The sequence below is a fragment of the Boeremia exigua genome, assembly GCF_020726555.1.
Source record: "Boeremia exigua strain MPI-SDFR-AT-0100 chromosome Unknown C7974scaffold_6, whole genome shotgun sequence".
Classification (NCBI taxonomy): Eukaryota; Fungi; Ascomycota; class Dothideomycetes; order Pleosporales; family Didymellaceae; genus Boeremia; species Boeremia exigua.
Window position 1 is genome coordinate 2,416,373 of NW_025763523.1, and position 18,742 is coordinate 2,435,114.

Here is an 18,742-nt window from a genome sequence, read left to right on the forward strand (position 1 = left end):
AATGGCAACGCGACTGCAGAAGCGGTGATCAGGTGTTCGCCCACAACTCGCGCCAAGGCAGAACATGGGGTAGTCGTCACACGGACCGCGTTGCTGGGAGCATAGGGTACAAGGATCAGACTCATATGAGGGGTGTGTGAAGGACTGCGGGAGCGAGGCTGACAATGAGAGGCGACGTGCGCTCCTCGAATCAGCGGTCTTTCCGATCCCGCGTTCACCGCTTGATCCCCACCCTGCGATAAGCCCTTCACCCCAGGCTTTGAATACAAGAGTTTAGCCTTGTGGAAAGTCCCTCTCGGTATCGTATCGTATCATGGATGCGATTACGCTATTCCCTACTCGGGCATCGATGGCTGGTGCTTGGGCCTGCCGCCGCAGTCACCAGGGCTGTGAGGCTGGGAATCTGGATAGAAATGCCGTGCAATCTCAGTATAATTGCTACGCACAGACGGTGTAACATCGAATACTTGCCTCTACCATATCATAGGGTAAGGCTGATGATGTGGTGGAGTATGGAGATAGACGCAAGCATGGCGTTGCCGATCAATTCAGCTTTAGGGTCGGTCCGTACCCAAGAAAGGATGTGGCGTGCAGTCGCTACACCCTGCTTTCCGACCTGGCTTGAAACACAAGAATAGCGACGCGTAGACAGCCGTTACGATATGGATAACGTTCGCAGTAGCTTCCCCAGCATCCCTTGGCACTGCAGCACTGTCTGTTTACGGGAAGAAGAAACGAAAAAGACTATGTATACCGCACCATAGCTCAGAGAAACACAAGACCAATGGATAAGCGAATAACAAGACGCATAAAAAGACCACCAACCAGCGGACTCGGATGAATACAGGGGGGGTATTTCTCCGGCTGATAGCTCACGGGTAACCATTGAGAGTTTGGCTAATCCAGAATAGCTACACCACTATCCTACAGTAGAGCTTTTGACTTGCTGGATGCATGTCGCGCCGGCACACTTTATCAGCCCGATGTGCCCCCCCCCCCCCCCCCCTCGTACCAAGCAAGCAACAAACAACCCCAGTTTGACATCAGCCTAACGAAAGAACACAGCGAACGATAGAAAGGTTGGTTGCGCGAACGAAAAGCCGCGTTTTTGGATAAGCGGGCACGTGGGCTGGATGGACGGACACTCTGTGCATTCCAGGTAGCATGTGTTGGTAAGATGTGGCACGGTGCGCCATGTCTGAGCACCAACACACCGCGCACAAAGGCAAAGCGGTGTGGAGGAGAGGAAAAGATGAGAGGTCTGTGTAGGGAGCGGAGGCGAATTGTTGAGGATGGTATTTGGAGCTCGATTAAGGTAATTGGTGTAATGGCGCCTTCGGGTGGACGCACCTTGCACCTAAGCAGCTCGTTCCGCAATGACCTACCGGACTCGAGGTTCGAGTCTCGGTCATGCGGTTTCTTTGCTTCTTGGTCCTATCTGGCGGTAGTGATCAAGAATGCAGAAAGGCAAGACAAAGCCACAAAGATAGGTTTAATTCACTGCTATGAATCTACCATAGAACCATTTGTTATTCGAAATATGTTGCACATGGATGGCATTCCTCTCCACGGCTCCTCTCTTTGACCGAGCCATACACAACGGTACCGTATATGTACCTCGTAGCTTCCATACATCATTTCTCACCACCACTTCTCGCACAAACAGTGCCTGGTTTGCGCATCTAGCACATGGGGACTCCGACGAATTGCATGAACCCGTCAATACCAGTAAGACCGCACGAAGCATCGCAAGGGCCCTTGTGCGCATTGCCATCATCCGGGTTATGAGCATACGCGTCACCTGTTCTTACGTGTTAGTCTCCAACCAGCCCTCGAGAACTCCCCCACCCCGTAGGCAGTGCAGTCGAATACTTACCCGTGTAAACCCTGCCATTGATCTCGAGCCCGATCTGGCATCCAAACGCACTCGTCGGGCCAGACGAAGTCCGCACCATATTGGCGTTCTGACCGCAGATGCGCACGCCGAAGGGCAGCTGGTTGCAGATGTTGTTCACGTTTATACCATCGTAAGTGGTGGAGCGCGAGCCGTCGCAGGGCGAGCCGGCGGAGAAGACAACGGGGTGGTTGATGCGGATCTTGGAGGCTTTGTAGTCGCCGGCCAGGCAGACGTTGCCCGCTTCGACGGCGGCGAGGAGGACAGAGAAGAGGACGAGGGCGGCCTTCATGGTGGAAGTTGTATGTAGAGAGGGCTTGAGTGGGCTCTTGTTGTTTGGGCCTGGAGAAACCGGTGCTTTTGCTTGCTGGATACTGTGTCTTGTTGGAGGAGTCCAGATGGCCTTTATATATGCGCTTGGAGTGGTCTTTGCACGAGGCTCCATCTACACTTCATTCTCTTGCGGTCGTCTGTGTGATGTCTTGGATTTCTAGCCAAGATCTCACTGCTTGGCGAAGGAATGAACGAAGAAGCTCGTTCTTGATGGGGCATTACTAGCAGGAACAACAAGTAGACTCGCCCTGCGGTGCATGCTACTACAATAGCAGAACGCTGATATTAATTCTCCATTCTACACAGCAAGATAGAGAAGTATCTGTACTAGACATCTATGTTAGCAAAACGAATTTATCTTGTTGTAAGAATAAGTCATAGCAAGTCGAAGTTGGAAGGGTATTTTAGTGGGCCCGCTAGCGATGCCTCGAGCTTCTTCTCACGAGAAGATTACTTCCCTTTTTCGACTAGTGTACACCGCGTAGCATTGACTAACCCTTTTACGGCAATTCTTCATTCGACCAAGTGGATTTGGGAACGCGCTCGTCAGCACTACAGAAAGAGGGATCTCGGAGGGAAGGGTACCAAGTGGATCTGGGGAACGCGCTCGTCAGCACTACAGAAAAGCGCATCTCGGAGGGAAAACGCAGCATCAGAATAACGCCGCTGTTCGTACCGCATCAACGCCAGAGTGTGTACATGTAGATGCCGGCATTCCAACGTTCCTGAGGTCTATGCCAGATCTTGGGTAGTATTACAACAAGTCCACGTTAGTCTACAATCATCAGTTCTTCGCCGCAGAGCAACGCATCTGCACCACCTCCGTGATGATGCATTCATTCATGGCAAAGCCGCGCCGGAAAATACCCGGCACAGAGTAAGGCCTTCCACACGGTACACCGCAAGGTCTCCGCAACGCGGCGGTCCGTCAGGCCTGACGCTGGATCCGCAGGAGCTCTCTTTACTGAAACACGATATGTAATTTGGTAAATATCCGACGTCACAAAAATTGCAAGCACTCCGTTGCAGTTGCCAGAGGTTTCTGAGGTCGCCAAGGGGGAGAACAGAAGGGGGGGGGGGGGGTTCGAGATAGCAATGAAGCAACCACGACAATCCTCATGAACACGGAGCGATGAAAGCCGATGCAAGAACCAATTGCCCCGAGCCGGTAGGATCCACACCCGTAAGACTTTGACACCGACGATATGCCCCAATCTCCGGGGTGGTATATGCAAGAATACGTGTATGTACTGCGTCTCGCAAAACGAGGAACTAGGAATGCGTATATGAATGAGGTACACAGAAACAGAAACAGAGTGGTATATGCCAACGCCAGAAAACCGCACCACCCACACACACACACACGTCCTCAGAAACCCCCCCTCCTCTCCATATCCAGCTCAGAAACTCACGTCACTACTAAACCCCAACACCTCGACCCCAACATTCACCGCCGTGCACACAACCCACACAGCCACCAACCCCCACCCAATCACGCGATCCATGCGCCACCGCCGCACAGGCACCGCGATGAGCAGCCCCGCGAGCGTGACAAGCAGACTGGCGCCGCTGATAACCAGCGTGGTGCTAACCGCAATATGATACGGCGAAAATCTAACCGGTCTATCGGGGTGCCTATCGTGCCTGCGCTCGCCCTTGACGAGAATCATCCAGGACCCCGACAATCCAATGCCGAGTAAGATATTCAGCATGGGCCCGCCGAAGCACGCGCTGAGGGCCATGACGGGGAAGCCGAGGCGCGCGACGGTGATGTCTGCGACGAGGTCGCCGAGCGAGTTGCCGACGGCGAAGATGGTGAGGCCCAGGATCGCGTCGGACATGTTGAGGATGACGCCGAGTGTGCGCAGGACGCCGACGACTTCGTTGGCGATGGTGCTGATCCAGGCGATGGCGACGGCGAAGCCGAGGAAGCACAGCAGGGGGCGCCAGGGCGGGGGCCGCGAGGGGGAGGTGGTGAGGAGGAGGGCGGCGAGGAGCGAGAGGGATGCGAGGAGGCTGAAGAGGGTTTGGCGCAGCAGCGCGCGCGGGTTGTCGGGCGACACGTTGGCCCAGATGATCAGGATGATGAAGAAGGGCGCGGTGAAGATCTGGGTGATGACCAGCCAGCGGTTCCAGTCCTTGGACGCGGCGGGGGCGGGCGTGGGGAGCTGCTCGGGCGAGTTCATGATGTTGTCCGAGGTGGTGACGAGGAGCTGGGGCGGGGCGGAGGCGGTGGTGGTGTGCGAGGCGTACGAGGGGTCGTGGGGCGCGGCTTTGTGCAGCTTGAACGGGTCGGTGCCGGCGCGGGACGCGGGGGCGGAGCCGTCGAGGCGGAACTGCGGGTCGAAGGTGTCGCCGATGGGGGTCAGGGCGGGAGGGAGCCCAAAGTCCGGGTGCCCAGGTTGCAGGTCGTCGCTGGTTGCGGGCTCGGCGACGGGCAGGGTGATGGTGAGGAGCAGGACTGGGGGCGCCGCTACGAGACCCAGGATCTTGTCCCAGATGTTCTTGTCGCGCCAGCTTGTCAGCGTAGGGAACAGCGTCGACAGCAAAACGTGCGGCGCGGGAAGGACCCGCGAGGGCCACCACCGGGGGGTCCGGGCGACATCGTAGACGCCGAAGAGGCTCTCGTTGTGGAATGCAGACTCGGGCGATGCGCTTGGAGAGGGCAGACGGAGACTAGGTGCTCGAGACGAGCTATGTGCCGACCACGGGAAGTCTGTGTACGCAGGGAACGGGATAGGCGGGGACGAACCACCAGGTACGGTCAGCTTCAGATTCGGACGGTCGCTCGCGTTGAGGACTGGCGACGACAGGGGGCTTGGCGTCGATGTCCCTGAGCGCTGCGAGAGACCCTGAGAGTCGAGGCCGGGAGGGGCCAGCAAGTCGGAGTAGCCTCGATTTCTCGAGGGCGCTGGGCTCTGCGCACGCGACGAGGCCTGGGAAGGCGGTGGCGACAGCGAGATGGTCGGCGACAGGGGCGCAGCGCCTGCTCGACCAGTCATACTGTCTCGGAAGTCGGGCGTTGCGGGCGCGAAGCTGATGTGTGGGAGGTTATCGAAACGAGCGTTGTCGATGTCGTTTGTGGACACAGCCCGCACGCGGCTGTTCTGCTGCACCTCCAACACCGGCCTCACAATGCTCGGTGACTTGCCCGACGACACAGAAGCGACGTCAAACGGCGGCCGCGGAGCAGGATCCGAGATGGTGGAGATCAGGTCTTGCTGCTGGGCGGTGGTGTAGGTGGGGTCGTCCGAGTAGCGTCGCAGGTTGATGGGCATGGATTGGATGTTCCTTGACTTCTGCAGCGACGAAAGTACCGCTCTGAACTCGAGGGCTCCTACTAAACTAGGTCGAATGGGCGTCTGGGTCGGTCGGCGTTGGCCCAGCGGGGGCCGACTAACACGCATGTTGTTTGACATTTCGCCCATCCAGCGTTCGCGCTCTTCCTCGTTCTCGTCGGCGTCTATAGTTCCCCCGCCAGCACGCTCAAGAGCGTTGAGGTCGTCGATTGAGACACCGCGTGAGGGTGTTCGGGGATTGGTGGGCGCCCCGTCCTCGTCGTCGAAATATTGGGGGACCTCCTCTTCCTCTCCACCAGGCGTGACGTAGTGGCTGCGGCTGGCGGCAGCTTTCAAGCGGCGGGCCTTGCGCTGGTTTAGCCACCAGTGCCAGACGACGACAAACACGACGTAGAACAGATAGAAGGCCACCATGGCGATGGCCTCCCACAGGTGCAGCTCGCCGTCGACAATGAAGCCCATGCTGAAGGCGGCAGCGACAATGAAGAAGCCGACGTCGCGGACAAAGCTCTTGCGGGCGACGTTGAAGGGGCGGATCAGGGCCATGGAGCCGGAGACGACGGCGGTGATGAAGCTGGCGGCGCCGATGAGCTCGCCCACGGCGAGACTGGCGGCGTGGGTGCGGAAGGCGGCGAAGGTCGAGAAGACGTCCGGGCTGCCGTTGCCAAAGGCCAGCAGGGTCACGCCAGCCAGACTCTCGCTCATGCCCAGCATGCTCGCGATGGTGTTGAGGTTGACGCAGAAGAAGTCGCTGGCGGCGATGCCGATGGTGCTGAACAGCAGGGCGAGCCACAGGGTCATGGCGACGAAGGCGACGGGTTTGGCGTGCGGCAGGCGGCAGTAGTAGAGGGTCAGGTACGAGACGACGCCGGCCTCCTCGTCGGGGCAGTTGGCCAGCACGAAGGCGCATTGGTCGTGGGCATGGTGGACGAGGCGACACTGCGTGGGTTGTCAGTGACAGCAGCTGATAGTAACAGCGGGTGGATTCGCACCTCCTCGTCGAGTATAGTGACGTCTCTCTTGCGCAGCACCGCTCCCGGGGCCTGTCCACGCTGGTCCTTGGCCCACGCGAGCAGGGTGATAAGGGCGATGGCGAGGATGGTGAGGGCGAAGGGGCGCGCAGAGTATTTGGCGCGGCGCCACCGCTGCACCGTGTGCAGGAGCGAGCGCTCGTCCATGGTCAGGGCATTCTGCTTCATGCGCGCAGGTGCCTGGCGGGAGCTCGGTCTTTTAGCTGCCGCGGTCGAATGCGCTGGCGGCGCGGCGCGGACTATGACGCGGGAGATGGCACGGGAGATGAAGCGCGGGGGGTCGCAAACGTGCGGAGGGCGGCAGGCAGGGACAGCGGTCGCTGTGCGGCGGGGCGACGATGCGTGACGGCAGCCCTGCAGCGCGCGGGCTCTTAAACACGGCGGGCATATCTTGGAACCGGTTGTGAAGCGTGGTAGCGTGATGGAGCAGGGCGCGCCACTGTGGCAGTGCGGGCTAGCATTAGTGGCAGTCGCAGTCGTGGTCGAGTGCCGGCGCTAGTGGGCTGCGCGGCGCGGGTCGACGTCCGTGTTGACAAACAAAGCGACGACGACGACGACATCGTCACCGTCACCGTCCCGTCGCCACCGCAGTCGCTCCACAGCCATGGCCCGCCCGCGATACAGCCTGGCGCCGCAGGGGACGCCCGCGCGCGGCACCAAGTAGGCGCCCGCCCCGCGACCACGCTGCGATACTATACTGACACGCCCAGGGTCCCGCTCAACGACGACGACGAAGAGCGCGCCAACCGCCGCCATGCCTTCGCCGAGAAGCATCGCAACTCGCTGCGCGCCTCGGCCACGCCCGTCAAGAAGGCGCGCCGCTCGCTGGCCGCCGCCGACCCGCACACGCCGTCGCAGGACCACGACCCCGACCACGACCAGGACATGCCCGATGTCGCCGGCAGCGCCGTCACCCCCATGAAGCGCGTCATGCCGCTGGCCTCCAACTTCGAGGACTGGATCAAGATGGCCACCGACAACAAGATCAACGCCACCAACTCGTGGAACTTTGCCCTGATCGACTACTTCCACGAGATGTCGCTGCTGAAAGAGGGCGACGGCGTCAACTTCCAAAAGGCGAGTTGCACCCTCGACGGCTGCGTCAAGATCTACACCAGCAGAGTCGACAGCGTCGCCACCGACACCACCAAGCTCCTGAGCGGCCTGGCCGAGAACGGCAACACGAAGCGCCGCGGCGACGATGAAGACGGCGAGGACGACGAGGACGGCGAGGACGCGGGCGAGGACGGTCAGAAGAAGAAGCGCAAGCGCGCAGCCCGCTCTGCCGAAACCACGCTCGCCGCCTCGTTCGAGCAGCTGCAGAACAAGAAGATGGACCTCGAGCTGGCCCAGGACCCGCTGTTCAAAAAGGCCACCGCCGACTTCGACGAGGGCGGCGCCAAGGGCCTGCTGATGAACCACCTGGCGATTGACGCAAACGGCAGGATTGTCTTCGACAGCAGCGACGATGCAGGCGACAAGACAGCAAAAGACGTGGGGGACCCCTCTGCCCCGGAGGAATCACCCGAGCCGGAGGAGCTGGTTGAAGAAGCCCCGAACGAGGCTGATATTGATGTCGACATCTCTGGACTGGCCGCCAAATTCTTCCCCAACCTCGCGCTTCTCGACGAACAGGACGTCTGCCCGTCCATGAAGACGTTCGACCTCGGCGACGTGAACGGCTCCATGGACCTCCCCTTCCTTAAGGCCCCTGAGGACTGGCGGCAGGAAGAGCAAGACGACGCCGAGGACGAGGCTGGCAACGTTTCCGGCGTGTTCCTCGACGACAACAACGCCGGCGGCTTCGACGACGACGACGATGACAATCTGGGAGGGCTGGACATGGGCGCTGATGTTGGCTTCGGCGAGGGCGGCGAGGCTGTCGCTTACCAGCTTGCTCTCGATCCCAGCGCGCGCGTACACAACAAAGAAGAGGGGGAGGCCGGCGAGCCCGTAGAAAGCATCGAAGGCCAGCCCGGCCCCGACGAGCAGGGGTATTCCCTAGCCATGCACCACCTCCGCGGCCAGGAGCACGAAAACATCCTCAGCTACTTCGACCAAGCACTCAAAAAGAACTGGGCCGGCCCCGAGCACTGGCGCATCCGCCGCATCAAGGACGCCGGCAAAACCGCCCCGCCCACAAAGCGCAAAGAAAAAGAGCCCTTCACCATCGACTTCCTCGCCCCCATGTCCCAGGACCTCGCAACCGCCCTCTACACCCCGCCCGCCTCAGCCTCCACCATCTCCCTCCCAAAAGCCCAGTGGATCGCCAAAGAGCGCCACCTGCTGCCGCCCGACCGCAACTTCAACTCCAAAAACCTGCTCCAGCTGTTCCTCAAGCCCAAAGCCCGCCTCGGCCCCCGCCGCACCCAGCGCCTCGACCCCGCCGCCAAACAACCCGACCTCCCCCGCGAAATCGACGAGGCCTTCTGGGCCGCCCGCGCCGACGACGCAGAGGAACCCGCGGCTGCCACCTACGACGCGGATTTCTTCGCCGACGACGCGCTGCCGTTTGCAGGTGGGTTTGACGACGACGACGACTTCGCCGACGCGCGCGAGCACTTCTCGCCCCCGCCCGCCGGCGATGGGGTCCCGGTGCCCGGTGTCCCCGAGCCGGGCGCGTTTGGCGCGGATCTGGTCGCGCAGACGCGGCGGTTTAGGCCCGAGTACATGAATTATGCAAGGACGGCGAAGAAAGTCGATGTCAAGCGGCTGAAGGATAATCTGTGGGGGAGCATGGGGCTGGATGTGCGTTGCCTCCCTTCACCCCTTCCATACCCTCGTCTTTGGTTCATGCTAACACTGATACAGACACAGCCCACACCCGTCGGTGTGCCCGACGCCCCCGACGCAGACCTTGACGCAGATCCCACCGCAAACGCCGAGAAGAAAGACCCGACCCTCAACTTCACAGACGTCGTCCAGTCTCTCGCAACCCTGTATCCGCAGAAAGCCCTCGCCGATATCTCAACAAGCTACTGTTTCATCTGCACGCTGCATCTCGCGAATGAGCAGGGGTTGGTGATTGAGAGTGTCGAGGGGTATGGCGATTTGAAGATTCGGCGGGATTGGAGTGCGGATTTGAGTGTGGGGCATTAGGAGCATAAACCACCAAGACAAGGAGATATGGAGGAGACCCCGGGCTGAAAAGGGACGAGGCGAGGCAAGACACAGGACAAAGGGAGGCGAGAATCCAAGGGAGCAGCTTCCATGCATTGTTGAGTAATTAGTCACGGCGTTCACGGCGTTCAGGGCCCAGGGGTGTGTACATATTAACACGGAAACGGAAATTGGGGGGGGGGGGGGTTTAGTTATGTGCATACGATACGATACCTTGCTCACGTCGCTTACTCTACTGCTCTGCTCTGGTTCATCTGAGCACTCTTTTTCATCCTCGGAATTATGGCCTGTGCGCAGGTGCGTTGTGCTGTGTTGTGCACTATCTACGTCTTCTCGCTTGGAGGTGTGCTTTGAGCGCCTCGAGGTGTGCGCTCGCTGTGATGGATGCGTATCGAGACTGGTGCGCCTCGAGACCGATGCGCCTCGAGGCTGATGCGTACTGCCACGCTTGTGCGTTGGGATTCGATACTTCTATCGCGCCACGACGGATGGATGGCTTGGGGTTTCTTCTGCTTGCGTGTGCTGTGTGCTGTGTGCTGTGTATTGTGTGCTGTGTGCTTTTGCGTTTTATTTTTCTGCTCTGATGTAGGGTTTGCCTTCAGCCCGTGATTTGAGATTCGTAGTCGTTGTAACTGATGGTCTTGAGATGGGCAGTCCTCGAGACAGACACAAGACCGACGGTCCTCGAGACCGACGGTCCTCGAGACAGATACTCTTCGAGCCTGCCGGTCGCTCGTCCTGATAGTCTTCCGTCTTCCACGTCCACATGGAGACAGAGACGGAGTTTCCTGCCCATCGACTGTCGGCCGTCGGCTTCGGCGTGTGTGCGGTGCTGTGTGCTGCGGAGCTTACTGCGGGCTTCTTCCCGTAATGCCTGCTCCGCGTTTCAAGGCGTGTTTCTCGTTCAGTGCTTTTTTGTTACATACTATACCTTGAGATAGAGATCTTGCATATATTGTACTTCTTGCTGTAGAAAGTGTACTTCTCGCTACCTGCCTAAAATATCATGGCTCTTGTAAGGTTGAGGTGGAAGAAACTATGCAAGGGAGTTCTTGTAGTGTTCTAGTTCTGGGTAGGTATACCTACCGTTGAGAAGTATAGGAGTTTGTTGCAAATACATCTCGTAACTGACTATGTACTCGTAACCTACCTACGTACGTGTTCGTCACCCAGTGTGCACTCACCATTTCCAAGGAGACTGCATTTTCGCCGTGTCTTTCCCCGCGCAATTCAACGCAGGACTTTGAGTTTCGCCAGCGCGTCCTCGGTACCGCCGGCGCCCGGTTCTCGCGATGTTCCGGTGTTGGCCATCTTGTCTTCGCACTGCAGCTTTCGGCGAACTGGCGCCACGCTGCCGTACGCGGTGCGAGCACAACTGATACCTATCCGTGATTTGCATATCCGGATGGTATCGGCCACGGACGCGTAGACATAGTGACTGTATCTAAGATCGCCAGCGTCCGGGTCTGCGTCGACGAAAAACGGCACGCTCGCGGTACATACCGCACAGCCGCAGATGCGATGTGACGGACCGGATCTGCGTCAGTGTGCGTTGTGGGCCGTGGGCAGATGCGGGCAGTCAGTTCCATCGCGTTGAGGCTCGAGGCATGGTAGACCATTAGGTGGATTACATGCAGGCTCTGTGGATGCGGGCATTCCGAAAGAGAGAGCGCAAAGGCGGGTTCGACGGTGTCGTGTTGCAGCCTCGCGTGTCTTGTGTGTGGCTGCGTGCCCAAGGCCTTTTTAGCACTGGCAGCAGAATGGAAGCGTGATGACTTCTTGCTAGTTCTCGATGCGGATTTTGCTACTTGAGGGAGTGTTTAGCGTTTGGTTTCCGGATGTGAGCCAAACACAGTGCTAGTAACGAGAAAATCCGAGCGCGCACGTTATCAGCACTTAGTCTGGCTCTGTCGAGGAGATACATCAGACTTCTTCACTGCAGTTCGTGCGTTGTTTGTGTTGCAGAATCCTGATTCGCAGGCGGCACATGTGTCTATTGGAGAGAGGCATTAGTCTCTCGTCAAGACTGGCGTTTGCAGCTATGAGACTGAAGAACTAGGTCCTGGATAATCCACGCGCGGTCCCAGTATGGCGAATTGCAGAAAGCGCTGAAGCCTACTGGAAGCAGCGCTGCATGGACGCGGTATGAGGAACATTCTGACGACATCGCCGCATCCAAGCCCTGAGATGACTTCTGTGGTGCCACAGTATACGGCCTATTTACTGCACTTGGTGGTTACGCTCAGCGACTGTTGTCTGGTCGATACTCGGCGCATTGATCTACGGCCACTGGGCTTGGAAGTGTGGTTTTTGTCTTGCACAGGCCAGAAAATCACACAGGTTGTGTCGGAGCTCTGGCGTTCAGATTTGTGCATCTTGCCTGTGCTTGGATCCCCCCAAGCGTAAGAAAGACAGCTGTATTTCCCGTCATCGTCGCATGGCGCAGGTCACGTTGGACCAGACCATCGTTCGACTTGTCAGGGTGCAACCGTATCAAGCGTATAGATCGTGGTGGTCTAGAGGTGAACAACGAAACTGTTGCTGCGGAGGTGGCGTGAAAGGTGGGGTCGATTGCCGTGGTCTTGCTCGTGAGTGTGCAAATTCAATGCTGTCAGGTACGTATCAGGCCCGGTCTTGCACATACCTAACTAAACGATGAACTCCGCACTCGCAATCCTCCGCGCCCCTCCTTCATCTCCACCCGACCTCCCGGTGCGATGCATAGATGACCACGCCACCGCCGAGCCTCTCAGGAACAAGCGGGTCTCGAGCGTGGATGGGCGATGGCAGCGCGACTTAGAAACGGCACTAGAAAGTCAATAAGGTGCGCGGGGCCATGTTCGAAGATCGGAGAGATGGGAGGAGCGGGCTGCTGGTACGTCAGGCAGGCGAGCGCGCACGTCGGGCAAGCAAGTGTGCTTCATTGCTGTCACGCTCCTTTTCGATTCATGACGAAACGCATGACACGGTCTGAGATTGGTGACCTAAATGTCATGAACAGACTCAGTGCGTAAGGCTACCGCAGTGAATACGCTCGTGATCTTAGTCCAAGAAAGGATTTAACTCGCTGTGAGATGAGTAGCACTGCTGCGGATTATTGGTGGTTTAGACTACATAGCCATCACCAGTCGAAACATTGCCGCAGACTGAAGCTGACTTTTGCAGAACCAACGCAGGCTCGATCTCCACAAGAATCTGCATCACATCTCATCGTCTCAAGCATCAGAGACTGTTACGATGCTGAAAATTGCTGCGACGCAGCAGTGAAATGCAAGGGGTGTGAAAGTTGCAAGTATCATCGCGCTTGTTTACCTCCCTGCAAGTCTGGTGGCTTCACCATTCAGTACCGAACTTCTCACTCTGAACTCAGTGTTACTCGGTCTGCACCAAGGTCTCGGTCTTTTCGTCGCCTTGATCCTCACGTTTACAATGAGCACCATTCTGGCAGCGTACTTCTGGTTGCGGAGGGCCCGACCACCATGCAGACGTGCCCAAATCAGCCGCCCTAGCATTAATCTGGCAGATCGGAATAATGTAGGCTGTCACACCTACGTCGGTCGTCTGATTTTGGGGTGCAGTACGATCAGCTCGAGCACGGACTGAGAAGACGAGGGATTTAGTGGTCATGTTGTGGTTTCTCAATGCCATTCTGCTCTGCTCAAACACGACCTCCCAATGTCCAAGCTAAAGCCTGGTCACTCGACCTTGTTGTTGGCCTGGAGAGGCCCGTCGACCTATCAACGCTGTACTCTTGCTGCACGAGGATGCCATTCCGTGGCTGCCCCATCGGCGCTGCGGAATTGGCTAAAGGGCGCATATCCTCATTCGACCTGAACGAACGAGACAATGACTGCTCGAACGAACTCGATGCCGGAATGTTCTGCCCGGCCTTCGCCTCCACGTCCGCCTTCGTCTCAAACCCGTCCAATTGAACAAACTCGTCCTTGTCAGCACGACTCCTCCCCAGCGAGCTGAAGAAACGCGATTTCGAGTCCTTGCGACTACTTTTATTCATGCTGTCCTTTGAGTGGTCTTCGTAGTAACTTGGCTGGGAGGCGGGCTTGGGGAAGAGCTTTCGGTGGACGGAACCGAGCAGGGCACGGATGGCAGGCAGACAGGCGACCATGACGCCGACGTGCGTTTCGACAGCCGACCAGTATCCGATAGGCAGATAGTCCCAGGTAACGTTGTCTGTATGGGCGAACTGGACGAGGTACTTGAGGCGCAGCATGCTGACGACAGTGATACTAGACTGGTGTTAAACGGACAGGACCAGAAAAAAGGAGGGCATGGACATACAAGAGACCACCCAGAAACATAAGCATGACGCCGAACTTGCGCCAGCGGTCCATTTTGAGCTTCATGAGCTGTTTCATCGGCAGCAGGATGACGATCAGGTCGAGCACGATGTTGCCCGCAGCAGAGCACCACGCATCTGCATTGAGATCGATGCACTTCCCGTGGTGCTCGCCGTCCCAGCGCTCCCAGGCAAAGCGAATGGGAAGACACTGTAACGCGGTTGCTATGACAAAGGCGATGATGTATGCGATGCAGAGCCCTATCGTGAAATAGATCTTCTTTCGAAGCGACTTCTGCGGGAAGATGCGCAGGTAGAAGAGCAGGATCGAGATCTTCGTCAGTGCGACGGACGCCAGGTAAAGGAGCTCGGTATAGTAGAAGATCTAGAGAGGACAGTTGTTAGTTGTGGGCTAGCGAGGATATTTGATATCTATTACATACCTCCAAGATCTTGGTGATGTTGTTGAAAGGTACGAACCACATATCTGTGCCCAGTCCAAGGACGTTCAAGAGGTACGCGCAGATGGTCTCTGGGATAATGAGCACCATAGCGACCGTCATAACCCAGTCATCGGCACCCCAGTTGCCTCCGAAGATAGGCAGTCGAGCGATGACTCGTAACAGGAAGAATGCCACAGCCGATCCACCCACGATCAGGCACGTCAGTGTTCCAAGCCGCGTCTTGTTACGAACTGGCGCGTCCAGCAAGGTTTCTAGAAATTTCTTCGCAGCTGTCTACGTTAGCACGCCGTGTAGTCGAAGTGGTCCAGGTGATTTACTAAGTGCATCCCTGATCTTGCAGCTGGACTTGACGCATACACTCAAGTCATTTAACATAGGTGTGTTGACTTTGATGCATGCGATGTCCGTAAGTTCGCACGGCGACGCTCCAACAATGCTGAGCGTGCATTTCAGCTGTACACCGGTGGTCAGAATCGATTCGCGTTTGTGGTCCTCCGTACTTACCGCGCATGGAGGCAGCTCTTTGATCGCAAGATTCAGAATATCAGCACCAGTCTGGTTCTGACTCTGCGCGCAAGAGAAATACGCAAGCTCAAGAAGCAGAAGCGCGGAAAGGAACTTCATCTCTCCAAGCTCTTGCAGCGATCCAAGTCGCGCTCCGCTCGTGGGCCTTGTGAGGCAGGCGTGATGAAAGTCGCCGTCGAGGATGGAGTAGAATCAGGACATGCCAAACATGACAGGCAGTACCAGCTAGACAAGCCTTATACCAAGCTTCGAGCTGTCAGATTCCCATGAGGCGCTGGGACTTTGTCTCCACGAGTCAAGGTGTGGCGTTAGCTTGTTACAATCTTTGGTACCTACACTCGGGGTCGTTCGGCAGTCCTCAAGCCGCTCTCTAGCCTATATTTTCCTAGCTATGAATGTCGATCCTCCAGGTCCGAAGATCAGTCGAGCCTTGAATGAAGTCTGAGGCTACTGGAGCGTTACTTTGCCACACTGGCCTCAAATGCTGTCAAGGTTGCGTTTATGCACTGGATGAGGTCATCAACCACAGAAACGGCTTGAGCACAGAAACAAGAGGAGTTGATTTGAGACTTTGATAGTGTGTGTAGAACTCTATTCGCGCCAACATTTGCGTAAGATTTTATTCAATATTGTTGCAGTGCTGCTATCTGTTCCAGGGTTGATGACCTCATCTATCTAGCGGGCATAAATTATTGCACCCCTAGTGTATGTACCTGCTCGATGACGACTGCCGGGACTCACTCCGGCGAAGGTGCATTTCACGTTTTCTCGGATGCGGTTGTGGCAGGGACGAAGATCACCCGCTACCCAGGAATGCAACTTTATTAGATCGGGCTTCGACAACACGGTGATTGACATGGACGAATGACAGCGGTCCATGCTGCTTCAGTCGGAGAAGAACCGCCCAGACCACAGCAGCCGCCTGCAATTAAGGTTCTCGTCTATCACAGATCTGCGCTAGCCGCAAAACCGGAAACGCTGGCGTTCGTACCAGTGCCAACACCGTGCAAGTCGCTGGTAGGTTTGGGGGAAGGAATTACGAGCGACTGCCCGCCAGTGGCCTTACCGCTGCAGAGTTTCCAGAAGATCGTACTCCTACGGGCATGATCGCATTCCCGATGTGTCTCGTGCAGTTGCACCACTTGTGTTGGATTGCTCAAGGCCTTTGATTGGTCCGGAGATTTACAAGTACAACTTTGGGATGCAAGGCGAACGGTTGATCATTCTGGGAATAGCGTTGTTTGCGCAACCAGTTGTCCTACCTTCCTTCTTCGCTGCCAAGCATTGACGTTGCGGCTGACATTAGCACGCTCATGGTCGATTTAACATATGCTCCTACGAAGACGTTGTAACATAGAGGCAGATTATAACGGCACAATGAATGCTCTATCTCCTGCGCCAAAGATAGTCACGCACCGATACTGCACCAGGCCCAGACAAAGCTGTGGTAAACTCCGACCTCAGAGATCCTGGGAAGAACGCCGCTAGCGCTACACCCCTGCGAGTGTGGGTTTACAGGGGAAGCGACAGTACAGGCCTAGCGACAGTACAGGCCTAAAAGTGTGCATTATTGCATCCTTCAGGCCAGGCAGCACTCGCTCACTGCGGACTTGGGAGGATTTAGGCCTTGTCTCAGAGGAACGCATCCCGGGAATTCCGCGGAAAGTTCGCTGGTAGAGTGATGCCATGGCTACATATGATCATGAACTGAGCCCTCGGCTATTGGTAACCTAGCTTCTGGATAACGACCTTGCGATCAAGGATTGCCAGTCTCCTCAATCCGCAGCTGTCAAACGTCACACCGTCGTAGCCTACGTCCGCTCAGCGAGCAGACGCACGCCAGATAAGCGCGCCATCCTAGCCGACGGAGTCATCGGCTCAGGCACCGACAGATCCGCGTTGAAAAAGCGCCATCCTCGAACACGGCTGCAATGCCGTCTTCCACGCCGCCGGCGCAGCGCTAATGCTCGGCCGCTCCAAGACAGGCGAGTACAACAAATTGTTTGTCACGGTCGTTGCCGCTATTGTGGAAGCGCGCGAGGAGCGCAAAGGCCCCGCGATCCGCGCATACCTAGGCAGCTCGTGTCTGAATTCCCTATGTTGGACAGCGCGATCCCGGGGCGTATGATTGGGGACTACATGCCCATGTTCCCCGAGCACCAGGACAACTTGTTCCTGATTCAGAAGCAAGATGAGGGAAACATCCCGTGGTTGCTGTTCCGTGCTAATCAGATGAGCGCTAAGTACAGGGAGGTTCAAAGTCTCCCATAGAACGACTGCTCCGCGGCAAATGTGGGTGCCGGTGCCGACTCGCCTCTTGAGTGGCGCGGTACGCTCAAGTAGATCCCATTGATTGGGCCGTACTTGATAATCTTCAGTGTAGCGGGGGTTATGCGACTTCACTGGAGGATACGATGGACTTCATTGCTGCCGACTTCGAGAAGGAATTGCAGAGCGAATTCGTCGGGAAGAGAGTGGGATTAACAATGAAAAGGGGGGCTTCCTGAGTGCGTGTCTGGGTAACTATGTTGCTTGCTGTCTTGTGAGCTCGAGGAAGGAATTTATTGGATCGGCCGCCGTTGTAGACTATACCGCCTGTATGTATCAAAGCCTCGTATCACTGCTTACGGTTGGAGAAGTGGGCTTGTGAGACAAGTGCAGTAGTAGGCTGTAGAATGAAGCCACACAGACAGTATATCGATCTCTGTGCTTTGTATCGATTAAGGTCTTTCTTCATCAGTGAGGTGGCGAGATAGGCCATGTAATGTATTGGCTTAGATGAGCCTCCCAACGCATGGACCTGACTGCCCTATTCACATACACGAGGACGGGCAGCTATTCTGACTCTGACCCTGACCACCCAAGCACTCTAATTCTTGGGAGGCTGCATCAAAGAAGCATCGCCCAAGGTCCAGATCACGTTCAACACCAACTTCTTAATCCTCCACACATCCTCCCCGTCCTTGACCAGATCAACAGAATACTCTCCGCCAACAGTGTACTTAATCCCATCTGGATCCCTGCCAGTGCCCGGCGCCGCATGCTGTGCTGTCGAAGTCGCAGTAAGCGATGCAGTATCGGCTCCGTCCTGGTAGTTCACGCGGACCATGCTGACGTTGTGCGTGGTATCCATTGGACCGACTCTGTTGAGCACCGCGCTGCGGATCAGCGAAAGGCCTTCCAGGACGCGCTTGTCGTCGTCGTGGATCTCCATGACGACTTCTTCTCCTGCCCAGGCTGAGTCGAAGAGTGCTGTGTCATGGTGGTCGCAGGCGATGGCGGCTCGGTATAAGGCGTCCGCGATGGCTTCGCGTGTGTTGAGGGAGGGGAGGTTTTGAGGGAAGAATTCAGACATTGTTTTCGTCTTGTTTGATGGGAGAGTGGAGATGTACTTGCTGCTTTATAGTTGTGCCCGGTCCATTAGTTTTAGCCGCGGTTTATACCTCATGTTGAATCTGGAAATTCCGTGTCCGCACAGCGTTCTTGCCGCGGAATTCTCGGGGTTTCTATTTATAATATAGTGTAGTGGGCTCGTGATCCAGTCGTTCAATAGCAAGGAACAATATCTGCATGATTGAAATGGATTTGCAGATGCTGGTACTGGGTTGAAATTGGTCAGCGTGGTCCAGCCATTTATCAGCGCTATGTCGGTAGTGGAGGTGATCCTGAAAGATTGATCTTCTTGAAGTTGCATAAAGTAGCAACGAGAGTATTGGGTGCAGCGCTACTGCTGTGTCTCTCTTGAAAACTTGGCTATCACAGCGTGTAATGCAGACAGA

At 56.7% G+C, this 18,742-nt stretch overlaps 5 protein-coding genes across 5 annotated transcripts; 2 read left to right on the forward strand and 3 right to left on the reverse strand.

Annotated features, from left to right (window-relative positions):
• Nucleotides 1-3,365: 3,365 nt before the first annotated feature.
• On the reverse strand, nucleotides 3,366-6,959 carry C7974DRAFT_463684 (sodium/calcium exchanger protein-like protein). The gene is made up of 2 exons (XM_046146243.1): nucleotides 6,519-6,959; nucleotides 3,366-6,465 (listed from the first exon to the last, which is right to left on the reverse strand). Exons 1-2 carry the CDS (start codon nucleotides 6,723-6,725, stop codon nucleotides 3,628-3,630), a joined length of 3,045 nt encoding a protein of 1,014 aa, XP_045997610.1. The 5' UTR covers nucleotides 6,726-6,959; the 3' UTR covers nucleotides 3,366-3,627.
• Nucleotides 6,960-7,110: 151 nt separating this feature from the next.
• Nucleotides 7,111-9,852, forward strand: C7974DRAFT_395340 (condensin complex subunit 2/barren). Its single transcript, XM_046141978.1, has 3 exons — nucleotides 7,111-7,217; nucleotides 7,268-9,305; nucleotides 9,369-9,852. The coding sequence occupies exons 1-3, from the start codon at nucleotides 7,162-7,164 to the stop codon at nucleotides 9,654-9,656; spliced, it is 2,382 nt and encodes a 793-aa protein (XP_045997611.1). The 5' UTR covers nucleotides 7,111-7,161; the 3' UTR covers nucleotides 9,657-9,852.
• Nucleotides 9,853-13,256: 3,404 nt separating this feature from the next.
• Nucleotides 13,257-14,802, reverse strand: C7974DRAFT_359898 (uncharacterized protein). The gene is made up of 4 exons (XM_046139676.1): nucleotides 14,756-14,802; nucleotides 14,418-14,707; nucleotides 13,977-14,359; nucleotides 13,257-13,909 (listed from the first exon to the last, which is right to left on the reverse strand). The coding sequence occupies exons 2-4, from the start codon at nucleotides 14,535-14,537 to the stop codon at nucleotides 13,336-13,338; spliced, it is 1,077 nt and encodes a 358-aa protein (XP_045997612.1). The 5' UTR covers nucleotides 14,538-14,707; nucleotides 14,756-14,802; the 3' UTR covers nucleotides 13,257-13,335.
• Nucleotides 14,803-16,866: 2,064 nt separating this feature from the next.
• Nucleotides 16,867-17,234, forward strand: C7974DRAFT_310699 (uncharacterized protein; the record flags this gene model as incomplete). The annotated part of the gene is made up of 2 exons (XM_046138282.1): nucleotides 16,867-17,045; nucleotides 17,072-17,234. Coding segments are annotated over 2 exons (342 nt in total), but the record flags the coding sequence as incomplete, so codon positions are not given.
• A 521-nt stretch (nucleotides 17,235-17,755) lies between these two features.
• C7974DRAFT_454901 (uncharacterized protein) lies at nucleotides 17,756-18,318 on the reverse strand (the record flags this gene model as incomplete). Its single annotated transcript, XM_046145934.1, has 1 exon — nucleotides 17,756-18,318. The coding sequence occupies one exon, from the start codon at nucleotides 18,316-18,318 to the stop codon at nucleotides 17,833-17,835; it is 486 nt and encodes a 161-aa protein (XP_045997614.1). The 3' UTR covers nucleotides 17,756-17,832.
• Nucleotides 18,319-18,742: the final 424 nt, after the last annotated feature.

Excerpts from the sequence above, each read along its gene's own strand:
- C7974DRAFT_463684 (XM_046146243.1), bottom strand. The coding sequence starts at position 6,725 with ATGAAGCAGAATGCCCTGACCATGGACGAGCGCTCGCTCCTGCACACG. Across the intron at positions 6,466-6,518 it reads TCACTATACTCGACGAGGAG|TGTCGCCTCGTCCACCATGC; the intron begins GTGCGAATCCAC and ends CAACCCACGCAG.
- C7974DRAFT_395340 (XM_046141978.1), top strand. The coding sequence starts at position 7,162 with ATGGCCCGCCCGCGATACAGCCTGGCGCCGCAGGGGACGCCCGCGCGC. Across the intron at positions 7,218-7,267 it reads ACGCCCGCGCGCGGCACCAA|GGTCCCGCTCAACGACGACG; the intron begins GTAGGCGCCCGC and ends TGACACGCCCAG. Across the intron at positions 9,306-9,368 it reads GGGGGAGCATGGGGCTGGAT|ACACAGCCCACACCCGTCGG; the intron begins GTGCGTTGCCTC and ends ACACTGATACAG.
- C7974DRAFT_359898 (XM_046139676.1), bottom strand. The coding sequence starts at position 14,537 with ATGACGGTCGCTATGGTGCTCATTATCCCAGAGACCATCTGCGCGTAC. Across the intron at positions 14,360-14,417 it reads ACATCACCAAGATCTTGGAG|ATCTTCTACTATACCGAGCT; the intron begins GTATGTAATAGA and ends TGTCCTCTCTAG. Across the intron at positions 13,910-13,976 it reads ATGTTTCTGGGTGGTCTCTT|CATGCTGCGCCTCAAGTACC; the intron begins GTATGTCCATGC and ends CACTGTCGTCAG.